Source organism: Balaenoptera borealis (genome assembly GCF_965194805.1).
Source record: "Balaenoptera borealis genome assembly, chromosome: 12".
NCBI classification, from domain to species: domain Eukaryota; kingdom Metazoa; phylum Chordata; class Mammalia; order Artiodactyla; family Balaenopteridae; genus Balaenoptera; species Balaenoptera borealis.
In genome coordinates, this window is record NC_138869.1 from 48201903 (window position 1) to 48221530 (window position 19628).

General features: G+C 40.9%; 1 protein-coding gene across 4 annotated transcripts in view; it reads left to right on the forward strand.

The window, feature by feature from the left end:
• The window catches only part of CASP14 (caspase 14), a 26171-nt gene continuing 6543 nt past the window's right edge, over positions 1-19628 (forward strand). For 3 of the 4 annotated variants that reach the window (XR_014232524.1, XR_014232525.1, XM_082346644.1), the window contains exons 1-6: positions 1-817; positions 2723-2775; positions 3852-4001; positions 7735-7960; positions 8426-8542; positions 17665-17774. Coding sequence is in view for 2 of the 4 variants with exons in the window: in XM_082346644.1 (XP_082202770.1) it covers positions 469-817; positions 2723-2775; positions 3852-4001; positions 7735-7960; positions 8426-8542; positions 17665-17774 (1005 nt within the window). In the remaining 2 variants the exon portion in view is untranslated. The remainder of the gene's footprint in view (positions 818-2722; positions 2776-3851; positions 4002-7734; positions 7961-8425; positions 8543-17664; positions 17775-19628) is intronic. The other variant, XM_082346643.1, reaches the window with a different exon arrangement.

The window sequence follows — 19628 nt, forward strand, 5'->3', positions numbered from 1 at the left end:
GGCTGCACACTGGAATCACCTGGGAGCTTTAAAAACCCCTGATGCCTGGGTCGGCCACCCAGACGTTCTAATGTAATCAGCTCAGGTTGTGGCCTGGGCATGAGTAGTTTCAAAAGTCCTCCTGGTGATCCTAACGCGTGCCAAGGCAGAGAACCTCGGAGTAGCCCTGCAGGGCGGGCACCACTCAGCTCTGCTAACCCAGGCTCCAAGGGTTAAAGAAGGAGCTCTTGTGGGCGGAGCGGGGCCTCCAGGGTGCGGGGCGTGGCTCCGGGGCGGGGGCGGAGCTCGGGCCTGAGAGGACGGAAGGCGGGAGCTTGCAGGCAGCCGGCGTCCAGATCTCCGGGTTTCGGAGGACGAGCGGAAACGCCTCCAGTTTTCAAAACAAAGAGGAGAAGCGGGAGGCGTGTGAGGCGCGCAGGGCTCAGATTGGTCCCTCCCGCCCTGTCGCTTCAGCATCATTGGGTGACAATGGAGGGGAGCCCGGGAATCGGCTGGCGCTCGGGGTCCGACGGTTCGCGGGCGCCTCCGAAGATCCCGCCGGCCATGGAGGAGCTGCAGAGCCGCTTGCAGGAGACCCTGGCCCTTCTGTCCTCGCAGGAGCTGCGCAGCTTCCGCGACCACCTCAGGAAGGTGGAGCCGCGCGTGAGCCAGGTGAAGCTGGAGCTGGAGGGCCGCAGCCCGTCGGAGCTGGCCAGGCTCCTCGCCAAGCAGTACTACCCGCCGGCCGCCGCCAAGCGCGTCCTCGTCCAGGTGCTGGAGCAGCTGCCCCGCGCCGACCTGCTGCCGCGCTGGCAGAGCGCCGCCGCCGACGGCCCGGGTGAGCGCGCGGAGATTCCCGGGGTTGGGGGGACCGGAGCGGGCGCTTGGTGACCGCGGGGTTTGGCCCTACCGCCCGGGGATTCCCGGATTGGCGGAGGGAGGACTGACCGGGATTCCCGGGCAGGGGGAGGGGGGACTGAGTGGAGGGAAGGGGGGACTGGCGGGGAGGGGGGTGTCCTAGGTGAACGCCGGGTTAGGCCTGGGGCACAGGTGAGCGGCGGGGGACCGAGCTTCAGTAGGGTGGGGTGGGGGAAGTGGAGCAAGGAGAATGCGGGCGTCGAGGGACCAGTGAACGCGCGGCGGGAAGTGGGAACCGGGGGATAAGCGGGCAGGAGAGAGACAGTTCCCAGGCACGGAATCCAAGTGACCAGTCCAAGAGTAGCCATCAGAGTCTACCAGTTCATTCTGGGGTGGGTTGAGAAATCAGATTGACTCAGCAGGCCTGAGATGCATTTTTAACAATTACCTCCAAGTGATTATGATGGGGGAGGTTTTTAGATGATGCAGTGAGAAACGCCGTGTTGGAATCCACCATTAGAACATTTGCCATAAATCTGGGAAGATGTGGCTTAAGATCAAGAAATGTAACAAGTTGGGGGCGGTTAGGGTTTACCCTCGTAAGTTTAATAAATGTATGTGTGCATAATATGTGAGCGAGTTTGTGTACATAGAGAAAGAGAACGAGAAAGAAAGAGAAAGCACTTCTACTGGGCACACTGAGGTAGACACTAAAATATACTGTTGCTGGTCTCTGCCATCGCATGCTTATGATCTGGGTTTTTTTTTTTTTCCTTTTTAATTATTTTGTTAAATCAAAAGTACGACCGCTACTTAACTCTACACACACATTTAACACTTTTTAAGGAATAACGTTATGTGTCATTACACCAAATTCCTGGCTAATAGCTCTCCAAAAATTTGAGAAAAATCACGCGGAGGGGGAAGGGTAACCTGGGACGAAGTGAGAGAGTAGCATGGACACATATACACTACCAAATGTAAAATAGATAGCTAGTGGGAAGCAGCTGCATCGCACAGGGAGATCAGCTTGGTGCTTTGTGACCACTTAGAGGGGGTGGGATAGGGAGGGTGGAAGGGAGACGCAAGAGGGAGGGGATACGGGGATATATGTATACATATAGCTGATTTCACTTTGTTATACAGCAGAAACTAACACAACATTATAAAGCAATTATATGCCAATAAAGATCTGGTTGAGTTTTGAGGTATGTTGCTTTGCTGACTTTTAGATTCATAATGGGTGACAACTGTAAACGACCTCAAAACATGGCCTGTAAGCAGAATACTGGCCCCACGAAGCCTTTGATTCTCCCTTGACTGCATCTGCACAGCACTTATCATAATGTCTCTCCAGGCTTAGTGGTTAATGTATCACACTTTTGTTATCACCCCTTTAGACTCTTGCAGTTGGTAAACTGGGTTTTTTTGTTTTTCAGAATCAACCAAACTACCCGGTATCATGACTACACACTGTAGGCACAACAAAAATATTTGAATTGAATGCTAAGAGTTTGTTTAATTAAAAAATTATATAGGGTCTAGTTCCTCTAACTTCATTTTTCTCTTTATTGATGTCTTGGTCTCCTTTTCTGGAGGTGCATGTTCACTAATGTTCATTGGTGCTTCTCCTTTTCATCTCTGGCCTGGCTCTCCCTGCCCCTGAATCTGACTGGGGCCTAAGGGAGTTCTGTTAAGTTTTCATCCTTATGAGTTTGGGAGAGGGTTTTCATAATCCTAGAAACCTGTTCTAAAACATAAGAGGCAACTGATTTCCTTGGGAGGTGCTTCCTGTTAACAGGAATGACAGCAGATGATGATTAAGAAGAGAAAAAAGAAAAAAAATGTTCTTTTCTGTTTTGTCTTTTCATGAAAATTCATTCAGTGATTCCACGAAAGATTCCAAAGAGAAGCTATGACTGTGTGGAAGGTGAATTGGTAAATATCTGGACTCTTTAAGATAGTATTTAGTCACCATTTGAACATTTTTTTGTGCTGCTTCTGTTGGATTGGAGGTGGGTATCTGTGTCGTCGTCTCAAGCGGTCAGATCTCCCTGCTTTCCGTTATAAATAGGAAAAGCAAAACATTAGCCAGATAAAACCACTTTGCACGCATTAACCAAATGAGGTAAGCGCTGTTAGTATCTGCATTTTACAGATGAAGGCATTGCAGGCTGTGTGGCCTCTCGAAACTACATGAATTGCTGGCTTCCGGCCTTTTTTTGCTTGTTTTATAATGAACATTTAAAACATAAGCTAAAGTAGAGAGAAGAGAAAAATGAATCTCCAGACTCCAGCCCAACCTACTCTTTGCCCTGCTTCAACAATTAGCAACGTGGCCAATCTTGTTTCATCTGCTCCTCGCCCCGCCCCCCCCCCCATTATTTTGAAGCAAATTCCCCAGCTACCATATCACTTTCATACATAAAATACTTGAGTATGTATTTCTGAGAAAGACTTTTTCCAAACATAGCCATGATACCATTATTATACCTAGAAACAAATTCCTTATTGGCAGAGAGGCAGTCAGCCTTCAGATGTCCTTGACTGGCTCCTATGCCTTTTACAGTTGGATTGAGTCAGGGTCCGACTCACACAAGGTCTACACAGTTACACTTGATGGTTTGTCTCTTAAGACGCTTAATTTATGATACCTCTCCCTTTGACCTCTTTTCTTGTTTGTTGACGAAACCAGGTTATTTGTCCTGTAGAATGTCCCACATTCTGGATTTTGATAACTGCAGCCCTGTGTTGTCATTTACCATTTTCCTTAAACGGGCAGTTATGGCTATGTATAGGAATTTAAAAATGAGATTGGCCTATTTGTCCTAGTTTGAGAAAGGTATTTGAAAAAATTATAAATGAAGTCATGATGAGAGAGGAAATCAGTGTTGTGCCCCTGCTCTGAGCTGGGAAACGTCATCATTAACTCCAGAAGAAACTCATTTCACATATAAGGTGTATTTGGATTTGGTTTGGTTTAAATATTGTTTCTTGTCTTTCCTTGAAAACAGGACCATTATGACCTGAGTGGCAGGCGGAAGGCCTTCCTCATGTGTGTGAAGAGGAACAGGCTGGGCGCTCACCAGGATGTCCTACTGATGGAGGACTGGCTTGGCCAGTGCCAGTTCGAAAATACGTTGTGCATCGATCCCGACAAAATGGTACCAAGTTAAAAACAAAAATGAAAATGTGTAGCTCGGGACTTCCCTGGCGGTCCAGTGGTTAAGACTCTGTGCCTCCACTGAAGGGGCACAGGTTTGATCTCTGGTTGGGAAACAAAGATCCCACATGCCTTGCGGCACAGCCAAAAAAAAATAAAAAGAAGAAGAAAAATTGTAGCTTGGATATTATAATTTTCCTTCCTTTTTAAAAAAATTGGGTTTTATTACCTGGTTAGAACCAGGGCCTGCTGAGCAATGGATGTGTATGTCCTGATGAAATTCTTACCCAGCTTACCTGTTGGATACAGATGCTTTTGTCATGTTAAGTGTGTGATGATACTCCAGCTTCCCTTCTAGTCAAGCGGGGACTTCTTGGGTCCTTGCATTTGAAGAGGGAAGGAAATCCAAGAAGGTGTAAAAGCGAGATGGGCAAGGAGGCCCAAGGACAAGCTGTGAGTCCAGAGTAGGCAAGGTCCAGAGCATTTGGGAACAGGAAGACCAAGGGGACAGCTTTGAGAAGTCATCAAGCAGCCAGGCCAGAGGAATCCCAGCAGCATTGGAGCCCAGGGGCTTTGAAAGATCCTGGTGGGACTTGCTTAGAACCATGGGAGGGGTGGGGAGAGGAGTTGCTGAGAGCCCTGGGCAGAATTGCTTTGTGATTTAACTAGAGGACACAAGAAAATGAGGTGGAAGAGTGGTGGTGGTGGATGGGAACTGCACTTTGACCTCTCTGACCCCAGCTGAGTCCTGGCCTACCCTTGCCCATGTTTTGGGATAATAACAGAGGAAAGTCCTTCGTAGACCCCAGGAGGCACTGCTAGTGAATATCAAGGAACAGCATAGCAGAAGGGCTAGGAAAGCAGCACACACTGACAGGTGGAATCTTGTCTCTTACTAGTTGTTACCTTAAATCTGGTTCTCAACTGAGGGTGATTTTTGTCCCCCCAGAGGACATTTGACAATGTCTGGAGACATTTTTGGTTGTCACAACTGGAGGGTGCTATTGGCATCTTGTGTAGTTGCCGAGGTAGAGCCAGGGTGCTACTGAACACCCTACAGTGCACAGGACGGCCCCCAGGGCAAAGATTACCTGACACAAAATAATAGTGCAAGAGTTCTAGAAATTCTGCCTTAAATTAATTGACTACTTTCTTATCTCTAAAATGGGGGGGGTGATAGTAATTTATCTTGTAGGGCTATGGTGAGGATGAAATGAGCTGCGTTATGTAAAAGTTCTCAGAATAGTAGCTGGCTTATAGTAAGTGCTCAATAAATTTTGATTTTATTATTTCAAAGCTAAAAACAGACTCCTTCATGTTTCCCAAGGATTGTACCAGAATCTCTTCCAATATTATGTGATTTTTTTAATCCAGTCCTTTCCATTCAGATTACAGATAATTGCCAATGTTCTTCTGGTTTATTCTCCCAAAGGTCCAGGAGTGGCCTCTTTCTCTACATTCTGTCAACATTTATTTGTAAATATTTAGCAACTTTACTGGTAAAATTATTTCACTGTTTCATTTTCCTGATTATTAGTTTGGTTGAACATCTTTTGGCCATTTTTTTCCTTCTGTGAATTATTTGAATTACCTGTTTGCCCTTTTTCTTACTGGTTTTTCTTTTTCCTTTTTGTTTTGGCTGCGCCATGTGGCTTGCAGGATCTTAATTCCCCGATCAGTGATCGAACCCAGGGCCGGCACTGAGAGCACGGAGTCCTAACCACTGGACCACCCTGGATTTTTTTTTTCTTATTCTGTAGTTCTTTTTCCTGAATTTTAGACAAAATAGAGTGCAAATATTTTTCTCCTGCCTTGTTACTTGCCTTTTGACTTTTTGTTATCTTAAGTCATATGGAAGTCTTTTTTATTTTTTTTTTAATTAATTTATTTTATTTTTAGCTGTGTTGGGTCTTCGCTGCTTTGCACGGGCTTTCTCTAGTTGTGGCGAGCGGGGGCTACTCTTCGTTGCAGTGCGTGTGCTTCTCATCGCAGTGGCTTCTCTTGTTGCGAAGCACAGGCCCTAGAGCACATAGGCTTCAGTAGTTGTGGCGCGTGGGCTCAGTAGTTGTGGCACACGGGCTTAGTTGCTCCGTGGCATTGGAAGTCTTTTTTTCTTTTATTTATTAAATTATTTATTTTGGCCGCACCATGCGGCTTGTGGGATCGCAGTTCCCTGACCAGGGATGGAACCCAGGCCACAGCAATGAAAGCGCCAAATCCTAACCACTAGACCACCAGGGAACTCCCCTGGAACTCTTAGTTTTTGTGAGTAAACTTGTCAGTCTTTCTGTTTGTTGGCTTCTTGGTTTTTATGTCTTGATTAAGCCCCATGATTTCCCAACTTAAAATTTTTTTAAATTATTTTTCTGTAACATTTTTATAGTTTAAGGTTAGCATTCTACTCACTGGAATTATATTTTTTGGAACAGTGAGGTGGGAGGTCTAACTTTATTTCCAAGCCAGTCATCTCATTTGTTGATGATACATCCTTTCCCCACATATTTGAAATTCCATTCTTACCATAAACTAAATCCCTATATATATATTTGGATCAATTTCTGTATTCTAAAATATTCTATTCATATATTTGTTTATTCTTAAGCTGGTATATCAGTGTTTCGTTCACCATGATTTTATAGTACCTTTGGATGTCTGATAGGACCTATCCCCCATTCATTGTTTTTTATGTTTTTTTTTTTTTTTTGAACTTCTGAATGTTCTTTGCTATTCTTGAGCACTTTGCTGTTCCTAAGCATCTGTTCTCTGTGACCTTGAGAACCATCTGGTTAAGTTTCACAGAAATCCTTTGAGATTTTAATTGACATGACATTGAATTGAGATTAATTTAGAGTTAATTGGCAGATTAATAGTATTGAGTCATCTCAGAAACATCGATATGTCATAGTTTATGTTGCCTCTTCACTAAAGTTTTTTTTTAATAATTTTCTGCACTTAGGTAATGTGCATTTCTTGTTAGGTTTATTCCTAAGTATTGTTTTACTTTTGTTATAACCATGAATGGATCCCTTTTCCATTATGTGGTTTGACTTATTATTCCTGGGTAATTGGGGAGCTATAGATCTTGGTAAATTAACTTTGTATCTGGTCAACTTGCTGATCTCTAGTTCTAGTAGTTTTTAGTTGATTATATTTCTAGATAGTCATATTATCTGTAAGTAATGAGTTTGTTTCCAATATTTAAACTTCATTTAATTTTTTACTTTACTTTATTGAAATGGCTAGGATCTTCGTTACAACATGTATGAGGTTAGTGAGAACAGCCATTCCTGTCTTCTCTTTTTAGCGGGGTTGATTCTGATGACGTCTCCTGATAGATTCTGGCAAATAGATATGATTGGGTAGACTCCATTCCCTTCCATTTCTAGCTTATTGAGGGTATTAATTTTATAAGATAATTTTATATATTAAAGTAAGTTAATAATATAGCATTGAAATACATTAACCCTTTGGGGAGCTATAATTCTGTTGTATTTTGTGGTAGAGAATCAGAAATACCCTAATTTTGTCAAACAAGAACCACCAGTGGTACAAGAAGAAATCATATGAATTCCGAAAGCAACCAAAAGGGAAGTGACAAGTTATACTGACTCTGTTAGAGATGCAGGTATTTTCATATTTGTCGTCTCATTGGATCACCTTGTAAAGGAGCCATCTCTGGGATTTCTGGGTTTTCCTCTTTGCAGTTCTTTTTAATATGTTTTCCTATTTTACAGGAGTTACTTGGAAAGATAACATCATTTCGAGATGGACTAAATGAAATTAAAGATGACATTGGCTGTTGCCTTGTTGCTCTTATGTCCCATGGAGAAGAAGGCTTTATCAAAATGAAAGATGGTGAAAAAGTCAGCCTGGAAGGCATTTTTGAAATGTTTAACAATAAAAATTGTCCAGCACTTCAAGAGAAACCAAAAATCTTTATAATCCAGGCCTGCAGAGGAGGTAAGTGGAGACCTCTTTGTAATAGTTCTGTTTCTAGGAAATTCTCATATTGATGACTGAAGAAAGAAAAGTGAGTTTTAAAAAATTATTTTACATTAGAGGACACTTAGCTGATGTAACTTTAGTTACGTAGTGTAGTAGGGACTTTGAGCTGGGAGGAAAGGATAAAGGGAAAGCTTTCCTGGGATAGGATAGTTAGTTTAGGCTGAGGAAGGGTCTAAGTCTTTAAATTCATGAGGTGGGTTGGGGAACCTCAAATTCTGGGAGAGAGGTGGGCAATTTCCAGGGGATGTCCCACCGTTCATGTGATTCCAGGTGGCTTGTGGGACTAATATCTGATTTATGTTAACTTTGGTGGATATTTCTCTCTCTTATGGAGATACAAGCTTGTTGTGACTTTTATTAAAGGTTACTGGTGTCAGTGGTGTATTATCGTAGTTTGCATTTTCATTCCTCAAAAAATAGAGAGAAGAGACAGTGGTGTTGAAACGGATGATGAACCCATGGACTCGGATGACGGATCAGAGAAGAGGAGGCTGCCTACATTCAGTGATTATTTCATCATCTATCCCACCCAGGCAGGTAAGACAGTGAGGCTTGATGACAGTGAGATACACATTCGTTCAGAGGGTTTAGCTTATTCCAGAGGGTTTAGCTTATTCCTAGTGATTTTGAAAATCTTCTTATTATTTTTTTTAGATATATATTTTTTAATGCTTTTCTTTCTTTTTTTTTTTTTAATTTATCTTATTTATTTATTTATTTTTGGCTGCGTTGGCTCTTTTTTGCTGTGCCCGGGCTTTCTCTAGTTGCGGCGATCGGGGGCTACTCTTCCTTGTGGTGGGCGGGCTTCTTATTGTGGTGGCTTCTCTTGTTGCAGAGCGCAGGCTCTAGGCACGTGAGCTTCAGTACTTGTGTCACACAGGCTCAGTAGTTGTGGCACACGGGCTTAGTTGCTCCACGGCATGTGGGATCTTCCCGGACCAGGGCTCGAACCTGTGTGCCCTGCATTAGCAGGTGGATTCTTAACCACTGCGCCACCAGGGAAGCCCAGAAAATCTTTTTTTTTTTTTTAAGCTGTGCCACGTGGCTCATGGGATCTTAGTTCCCTGACCAGGGATTGAACCCGGGTCCTCGGCAGTGAGAGTGCTGAGTCCTAACCACTGGACTGCCAGGGAATTCCTGAAAATCTTTTTAAAAAATATTATCTGTGCTTTACAGATTGATGTACATAAGGAGAAATTTTCATTAACCTATCCATCTTCAACTGTTCCACTTTCAGAGATGGCAGGTTTGCATCTGACTGTTCATCTCTTCCAGGAAGACGCCATCCTTTTAGCAAAGTATCACATAGTAAATAAGATCATCGGCTCTCATGTGAAAAAGGTCTTGGTCCAAAGCCAGCTCTGCCACTTGCTGTCTTTGAGACCTTCAATACTTCTTAGCCTCTAGATATGTCAGTTTCTTTATGCAAAAGAAGAATGTTGAAATATACTTGTGTCATTGGGATGTTATATAAATTAAATTATGTAGTGCAGGTATTGTGCTTATCATAATAACTGGCATAATAAGTTAAAAAAGAAATTAATATTATTACTAATATATTATGCTGATTACATTATTATCCTTATTACTATACTGTTAATACTAATAAGTTAAAATCCAAAAGAATCTTGTGTGCTGAAGGGGTGAACTTGATTCAGTTGTGAAAGGGAAACAGGAAAATGTAGAGAAGATAGAAATAAATGGTCAAGGGCATTTATTTAGCTGTTTTTATCTTGACTTTCTTCAAAAAGGATTAAAATAGCTTATGTGTGTGTATATACACATATACACACACACACATATATATATATATATGCAATTCAAGATAAAATGTTAGTGAAGAAATGGAAGCAAAGGAAAATAAGGACAATAATGTAAAATGAAAATATCCCGATTAAAGTTAGATGTAACTTTATTCATCCAAGAGAGATGAAAACATATGTCCTGGGACTTCCCTGGTGGTCCAGCAGTTAAGACTCTGTGCTCCCAATGCAGGGGGCCCGGGTTCGATCCCTAGTCAGGGCACTAGATCCTGCAGGCATGCCACAACTAAGAAGCCTGCATGCTGCAACAAAGATCCTGAGTGCCAAAACTGAGACCTGGCACAGCCAAAAATAAATAAATATATAATAAATAAATAAATATTAAAAAAAAAAAAAGAAAGAAAGCATATGTCCTGATAGACACTTGTACATAGCAAGTGCAAGCAGGTTTATTTTAAATAGTCAAAGACTGGAAACAACCCAAATGATCAACAGGTGAAAGAATAAACAAATCTTAGTATATCATACATAGAATACTACTCAGCAATAAAAGAAATAAGCTCCTGATGCATGCTACAGCATAGATGAAGCTCAAAATAATCCTGCTGACTGAAAGAAGTCAGACAGAATAAAGCAGATACTGTGTGTTTCCATGCATATAAAATTCTAGAAAATGCAAACCAATCTATAAGACAGCAAATCAGTTGTGTTTGGAGATGGGAGTGGAGAGGGAAGGAAGGATTACAGAGGGGCATGAGGACATTGGAGGGGGCTAATTGGATTCATTATCTTGGTTGTGATGGTTTCACCGAAGTATACATATGTCAAAACTTACTAAATTGTTTGCTTAAAATATGTGCAGGACTTCCTTGGTGGTCCAGTGGTTAAGAATCCACGCTTCCAATTCAGGGGTCACGGGTTCCCCTGGTCAGGGAACTGAGATCCCACATGCCGTGTGGTGTGGCCAAAAAAATATATATATGCAGATGCTTGTCAATGATCAATCATACTTTAATAAAGCTGTAAATTTTTTAAAAAGTTAGATGTAAGACAAGCATGCCCACTCTCATTCCTACTGTTTGACATGGCATGGGTAGTCCTAGCTAATGCATTAAGATAAGAAAAGATATAAGGATCAATATTGTAGAAATCACATTATAGTTATAGTTATAGTCATTATAACTATAGTCACATTATAGTCACTATAGTTTTGAATATCTAGCAGTAATCACTTAGAACATATAATAGAAAAGAAAAAAGATACCATGTTATTTTTTCTTGCTTTAGTGAATGATGTCTATGAATAACTAACAAAAGATGAGCAAGAACTTTATTAGAGAAAATGAGAGAACATTCCAGAAAGGCATAAAGAAAGACCTGAATCAGTGGTGGGAAATACCATGCTCATGGTTGGCATTTTCAATACCATGGAAATGACCTTTTTTTCCCCAAATGAGTTTGTAAATTGAATTCTACGTGTTTTTTCATGGAATTTGACAAACTAATCACAAAATTATTATGGAACAGTTAAGGGTCAAGACGAGGAATCTTGAGCTCTAATTTTGTTGAATGAATGAATTTCATGACTATGTGCTGGCTATTAATGTTGAGGACTAGAGATTCAGTATTGAACAAAAGAACTAAAAATCTCTGCCTCCATGGAGCTTATGTTCTAGGGGAGGAGACGACAGTAAACACATACAGAAAATAGATCCTGGGTTGCTTTATGATTCCATGTCTATGAAGTTCAAAAACAGGCAAAACTAATCTATGGTGGATGGTAGAAGTCCAGATGCTGCTTGTCCTCAGGGTGCACAGTGTTTGGAGTGGTTATGACCAGGGCAGCAAGAGGGGACTTCTGGAGTACTGGTATCATCGTGTTTCTTGATGAGGGTGCCAGTTATGGGGGTGTGTTCATTTTATGAAAATTTATTGAGCTATTATATACCCATATGCTTTGCATACTTTTCTGTATGATGGTTACCCTTCAGTGAAAAGTTTACCAAATAAAATGTTAGATGGTGATAAGTGCTATGGAGAAAAGTAATGCAGGAACCGGGGAGAGGGAGTATTGAGGGGTAGAAGTGGAGATTGTAATTTTTTTTTGCTTTTTTTTTTTGGCTGCATTGGATCTTCGTTGCTAAGCACAGGCTTTCTCTAGTTGCGGCAAGCAGAGGCTACTCTGTTGTGGTGCGTGGGCTTCTTATTGCTGTGGCTTCACTTGTGGAGCACTGGCTCTAGGGTGTGCAGGCTCCAGTAGTGTGGCTTACGGACTCTGGCTCAGTAGTTGTGGCGCACGGGCTTAGTTGCTCTGCAGCATGTGGGATCTTCCCGGACCAGGGATCAAACCCATGTCCCCTGCATTGGCAGGTGGATTCTTAACTACTGCGCCACCAGGGAAGTCCCGAGACTGTGGGGTTATTGTTTTTGTTTTTTAATTAATTTATTTATTTATTTATTTTTGGCTGTGTTGGGTCTTCGTTTCTGTGCGAGGGCTTTCTCTAGTTGTGGCAAGCGGGGTCACTCTTCATCGCGGTGCGTGGGCCTCTCACTATTGTGGCCTCTCTTTTTGCGGCGCACAGGCTCCAGACGCGCAGGCTCGGTAGTTGTGGCTCATGGGCCTAGTTGCTCCGCAGCATGTGGGATCTTCCCAGACCAGGGCTCGAACCCGTGTCCTCTGCATTAGCAGGCAGATTCTCAACCACTGCGCCACCAGGGAAGTCCCGAGACTGTGGTTTTAAAAAGAGATGTGTAGAGATGTTTCCACTGAGAAGGTGATTATTGTGTAGAATTGAAGTCCATTATTGTGTAGACTTGAAAGCCATGAGAGTGTGAGCAATGCAGATATTTGAGAAAATGTGTCTTCTAAGATATGAATACTTAGTAGAAAGCAATAACAAAAACTCTATCAGCCGGTACATAGACAAACAGATCATTGGGATAGAATAAAGAATGTAGAGGTAGAACTAAATATATAGGGAAACGAGACACGTGACAAAGAAGCCATTGCTAATCAATGGTGAAAGGATGGACCATTTAATAAGTGATGGGAAAACTGCCTTCTCAACGGGAGAAAAACAAGTTTATTTTCTTATTTCTTGGTGTAGGGTTCCTTGTATCTTTAATCATGTGGAATCTCTGTCTGTAGTCATGTTCCCTTCTTTACCTCTAATATTTCTGGCTGGCTTGCTTCTTTTTTTTCTTGATCAGTCTTGCCAGTGGTTTATTTATTTAGTTAAGAACCCATTTTTAGTTTTGTTAATCCTATTATTATGTTTGTTTTTTATTTCATTCATTTGCCTCATATTTCCATTTTTCTCCATTTTTTAAGGGTTTATTCTACTCTTAATTTCCCAACTTTTTCCGTTAGGTACTTGGGTCATTATTTTCTGCCTTTTAAAAAAAATAAGCATTTTTAGACCTATAATTCCCCTCTAATTACTGCTTTCACTGTATCTTTTATATTTTAATATGTAACATTTTTATCCTTCAGTTCCAAGAATTCTTACATTTCCATTATTCTTTTACCCATTAGTTATTTAGAAATATGCCTCTAAACTTTTCTGGTATTGAAATTTTAAAATTTGTCCTTTTATTATTGATGTCTAGTTTATTCGTGAGAAAGAATATCAACTATGATACCAATCTGAAATCGGTTGAAACTTGATTTATGTCTTGATCTGTAGTAAATTTTTTAATGGCTATTGATCTATCATGAATATTCTATATATGCTTAAGAATATGTGTTCACTTCTTGAATACAAGGTTCTATATATTTCTATTAATTGAGCTTAGTTGTGTTGTTCCCAGTCTCTACTAAAGGTCAAGCAGAAATATTTAGTAATTTGTCTGCTTGACCTGCCAATAACTGAGATAATGTGTTACTGTGTCATGTTATCATGATGGATATGTCAGTTTCTTCTGTAGTTCTATTATCTATTTTTCTTTTCTTTGTATATTTTGAGGCAACTTTAGTAGAGGCATATGATTTTAGAATTGTTACACTTTGTGGTGAAATAAATATTTTAATCATTGTTTAGTGAACCTACTATCCCAAATAGTGCTTTTTTTGGTATTAGTTTTTCTCTGATATTAATATAGATACCCCAGTATTCTTTTGGCCCATATTTGCCTGGTATATCTCCTTCAGACCTTTTTCTATTAACCTTTCTGGGCCCTTATGTTTTAGGTGGTCCTTTAAACAGAATATAACTGGATTTTGTTTTTTAATCCAGTCTAATATCTATCTTCTTACTGGTGAGTCAGGACAATTTATCTTTATTGTGACTATTGATATATTTACATTTTTACCATTTTACTTTGTGCTATTTATTTTTATTTGCTTTTCTCCCCTCCTTTATTGCTCTTTTTTAAAAAAATTGAAGTATAGTTGGTGTGTACAATATTATGGTAGTTTTATTGCTCTTGTTTTTGATTGATTGTGAGTTTAGTTTGTTATTCTTATGTTTTATCCCTCTACTGACTTGGAAGGTATGCGTTTCGCATCTCTTCTTCTCCTGGTTCCCTGTGAAATGTTCTAAGTAAGTAAGCTTATTCTTACTGCCTGATGATACACAGAACCTTAGAACACTAATTCTCATCACCTTCCACACTTAAGCGCTATTGTTCAACATTTACTTCTAACTTTTATTGTTTGTATCTTTATTTATGAAATTATTTATGTATTCTTACACTCCTTCTCCTTCCACCCTAATTTTCTTCTAAATTAGGACATTAATCCAACACATTTTCATCAGATAGGTTGGCATGTTCTAGGGTGACAAGCACTACGCTAGGTAATGCCTATTCCTTTTTTAAAACCCCACAAATTAGACCACTTTTGTAATAACAGTGTATGTTTGTTTATATTTATGCATGTGTTTACCATTTTCTTCTCTATCTGTCCTGAATCTCAGGCCATTTTCTTTCTTCATGAAGTATATCCTTTAGAAATTCATTTAAGGAAGATTTATAGGTGGTAAGTTCACTTTACACCCAAATCTGGCCGATCATGTAACAGTGTCTTTGCTTGTTCTTCCTTGTGATTCCATCATTTATTTCTTTAAACATTTCATGCACAGTTATTTTATATTTTGTACCTTATACTTTCAATATCTAAAGTCTTTGGGGATCACTCTTGTGGTCGTTTCTGTTGCCTGTCACTCATGGGGGTTTGTTTCTTTGTGTGTCTGAACTCTTAGCTCATTTATTGAATCTTAATCTGTGATACTCCTGGGGGCATAATTCAGTTATGCTTTCCTTGAGAGAGGATTATCACCCGCGTGGACCTCAGTAGCTTTGCTCAGCGTCACATGGTTAATGCAGGATCTTAAATTCATCTCCCTATCTCCCAGGTACACCTTCCAGACTTGACATTTCCCCTTAGACACAAGCGCAACTCTGGTTTTCCTGTTTGCTTTCCGCATCTAGCTCAAGTTTCAGCTTCCTCGTTTGGAGGAATGGCATGCCTTGGGGATTTCCATTCATTCCTATCAGCCCAGAATAGCATTAAACTTTTGCTTTAATCAAGAATTAAGTTTTATAGCTGGAGTGATATTTAAAGTACCCAAAGTGCCCAAAGTGGAAAACTTGGAATATGTGATAAAATGAATCTTTTGGATCACCCATTTTTTTTGGCATGATCCCAGTTCTTTCTATTTTTAAATTTTTTTTTTTTTTGACAGGAAAGTAGGATTTATTGGTGGGCACGAGTAAGGAGGGGACGGCGCCAAGGCTCTCGTGAGCGCAGGGCCCACCATTTGTCCAGAGGGCCGCAATTAGGGATGTATATGACCCCACAGCCATCCGGGATGAGCCGCTTTTCTGCCACCATGTTTTCAAATTCGTCTGCATTAAACTTAGTAAATCCCCACTTCTTGGAGATGTGGATCTTCTGGCAGCCAGGGAACTTGACCTTGGCCCTTCGGAGGGCCTCAATCACATACTCCTTGTTCTGCAGCTTGGTGTGGATGGACATTATGACTTGGCCAATGTGGACCCTGGCCACTGTGCCCTGGGGCTTTCCAAAGGCACTGCGCATACCCGTCTGGAGCCTGGATTGGGGACAGCATGCCAGTCATGATGTCCACTGGAAAGGGCTGTCTCTGAGGTCCCTTAGGGCAACCCATACAGGCAACAGGCTGCATACACTACCGAGGAGGCTGCTATTTGCAGCCATTGCGCACCGGGCCCCCATGGGGAAAAGAGCGCAGTCGGCTTAATTGGCTGCAAATATTTTTTAAAATTTTTAATTAATTTATTTTTTATTTTGACCGTGCCACGTGGCATGTGGGATCTTAGTTCCCCAACCAGAGATCAAACTTGAGCCCCCTGAAGTGGAAGCTCGGAGTCCTAACCACTGAACCACCAGGGAATTCCCTTGGGTCACCCATATTTACCTGATTGGATGAGGCAGTACCAAATATGTGTGGGGATGGGGGGCAAGGGGTACTTCCATATACCATTGATTAGAGCAAGTTATAATGCCTCTTTGGAGAGCAATGTGTGATACCTAGAAAGTTTGTTTATTCCATGACCCAGCAATTTCACTTCTGCGTATACACCCTAGTGCTGCGGTCTCCAAATCAGGGGGCCACAGTGAAGTCACACAACTATACTTAATTCTGTGAACCACCAGCTCAGGTGAGGTATGGTTCCAAAAATTAGATCGTGCTGTGTTCTTTTTGATATCATATTTTGGTGGTAGCTAGATTTTGGAGGTTCGCTGAGCTAAAAAGCAAGTACCATGGTGGTATCCTAGGTTGAGAAGTCATGCAGTGCCCAAAAGGGGCACACATCCCATTAGTAATTGTGGTTATTTAAGAATGAGGAAATTCCCTGGCGGTCCAGTGGTTAGGACTCTGTGCTCTCACTGCCGAGGGCCTGGGTTCAATCCCTGGTCGGGGAACTAAGATCCCATGAGCCGCTCGCACAGCGCAGCCAAAAAAAAAAAAAAAAAGAATGAAAAAATATTTTTTTATCAATTTGTATGATCATCACCTTTCAATTTTTTTGACCATCTATTCATGTGCCTATTGGCCATAATGTATCTTCTTTTGCCCAATATTGCATTGGGTTGTTTGTTTCTTATTAAGCTGTATATATTCTGAATACAAGTCCTTTCTCTGGGACGAGTTACAAATATTTTCTCCCAATGTGTGACTGGCTTTTCATTTTCTTAATGATGTCTTTCAAAAAGCAAAAGTTTTATAAGCCTTGGTCGTTCAGTGGTAGAATTCTTGCCTGCCAAAAAACAAAAGTTTTAGATTTTAAGTCCAATTCATCATCTTTTTTTCTTCTATGGCTTATGATTTTTGTATTGTAAGAAACTTCTGTCTACCCTGAGGTTGAAAGATGTCCCATGTTTTTTCTCTTCCAACCCAGGTTTACTATGAGAGTGTGCAATTTTAATATTCCCATTGAATTTCCACACTATATAGACATATTTCATGTTTTTCAGTCTAATAATAAAGATAATTTCAGAAAACTCTTGAATACCCCCAAATAAATTCCATATGGTTGTATTTAGGGCAATTTAGCTTAAAATGCTAGAGCAAAAGTCAGCAATAAAAAAAATAGAAAAGGAATAAATAAAGCAAATATGACAAAATGATAACTCTTGGATCTGAAGGATGATTATATGGGGGGTTGTTAAACTTTGCTTTCTACTTTTTTGTATATTTGAAAAGTTGTATTTTAAAAATGCATATAAAAAGAATGTCCTCTTGAGAGGTTATGTGCTATTGGTCACATGAGTTCTCTGTGATTGTGTCTTAATGCAAGTGTTTCTGTATTCTTGATTCAAAGCCATTTTCCAGGTTTTAACTATGGGTCAAAGAACAAGTTTGCTGTAAGTTAGAGGAGGAAAATGGATGAAATGACTTTTTTCCTTTGTAGATCATGTGGCTTTACGGGACCCCCGCACGGGCTCTGTGATGATCAAAGCAATGACTGAAGTCTTTAAACAGTATGGAAATAAGTGGCACATTGCTGACTTCTTCACCAAAGTAAGTAAATTCCAAGTGAACATGTGCTCCATTCTGTCTAAAGCTAATGCACTTGATGAGAACGTTTTCACGAGAAGATTGACTTAAGCCCGAGAAAGCGTGAGAGATGGTGAGAAGTTGTTTGGAAACAGCAGGCTGATGGTGCATTAAGAGGACTGTCGCAGAAGTCACGGCCGAGCCAGGTGCGAAGGGAAACTGATAGTGACACTTTATTCATCGGTACATGAGTGAGTTGGATTTTAGGTGAGCTTTGAAGTTCTGATTGCTCTGTGGTCCTGCTGGCCTGACTTAGCCTCCCCCCAGGGAGAGGGGAGAACCCAAAGGCTTCTTCAAGGAAGAAGCTCACATTTGTCTGAATGTTCACTGAATGAATGAGTGGCCAAGAATTGCAGCAGATTTATACACGAACCGTAGTTTGGAGGAGGGCCTGATGATAGTGGTTTATCATACCAGGATTGAAGGGTAATTTTCTGCGCAATCTGTGGGTTTTATTCCTAAAGAGAGCTAATTAGAAGAGGTTGTAAATGAGCACAGTAACAGCAACACTAACACCCGCTGCAGGTCTCACTCTGTGCCAGTTGCTGTTCCCTGCGCTTCACAGATATTAATACATTAAGTCTTTCAACAGCTCTCAGGCAGGTACTGGGATTCCCATCTCCTATTACAGATGGAAAGCAGCCTTGGCTTTCCAACCCAGGCAGAGCACTTCTAGAGCTCATGCCTTAACCACAGTTATACAGGATTACTTACTCCTTATCTCCCCAAGTTATGGTAGCTATTTTTATTTCTTTTAAAAAATTGTTTAATGCTTTACATATGATGCTTAACAGCTTTCAAAACTCCTTTTTACCTCATTTTTTTTTAACATCTTTATTTGAGTATAATTGCTTTACAATGTTGTGTTAGTTTCTGCTGTATAACAAAGTGAATCAGCTATATGTATACATATATCCCCATATCCCCTCCCTCTTGCGTCTCCCTCTCACCCTCCCCATCCCACCCCTTGAGGTGGTCACAAAGCACGGAGTTGATCTCCCTGTGCTATGCAGCTGCTTCCCACTAGCTATCTATTTTACATTTGGTAGCGTACATATGTCCATGCCACTCTCTCACTTCGTCCCAGCTTACCCTTAACCCCTCCCCGTGTCCTCAAGTCCATTCTCTTCGCCTGCGTCTTTATTCCTGTCCTGACCCTAGGTTCATCAGAACTTTTTTTTTCTTTCGATTCCATATATATGTGTTAGCATACAGTATTTGTTTTTCTCTTTCTGACTTACTTCACTCTGTATGACAGACTCTAGGTCCATCCACCTACTACAGATAACTCAATTTCGTTTCTTTTTATGGCTGAGTAATACTCCATTGTATATATGTGCCACCTTCTTTATCCATTCATCTGTCAATGGACACTTAGGTTGCTTCCATGTCTTGGCTATTGTAAATAGTGCTTCAGTGAACATTGTGGTAAATGTCTCTTTTTGAATTATGGTTTTCTCAGGGTATATGCCCAGTAGTGAGTTTGCTGGGTCATATGGTAGTTCTATTTTTAGTTTTTTAAGGAACCTCCATACTGTTCTCCATAGTGGCTGTATCAATTTACATTCCCACCAACAGTGCAAGAGGGTTCCCTTTTCTCCACACCCTCTCCAGCATTTATTGTTTGTAGATTTTTTGATGATGGCCATTCTGACCGCTGTGAGGTGATACCTCATTGTAGTTTTGATTTGCATTTCTCTAATGATTAGTGATGTTGAGCATCCTTTCATGTGTTTGTTGCCAATCTGTATATCTTCTTTGGAGAAATGTCTATTTAGGTGTTCTGCCTATTTTTGGATTGGTTTGTTTATTTTTTTG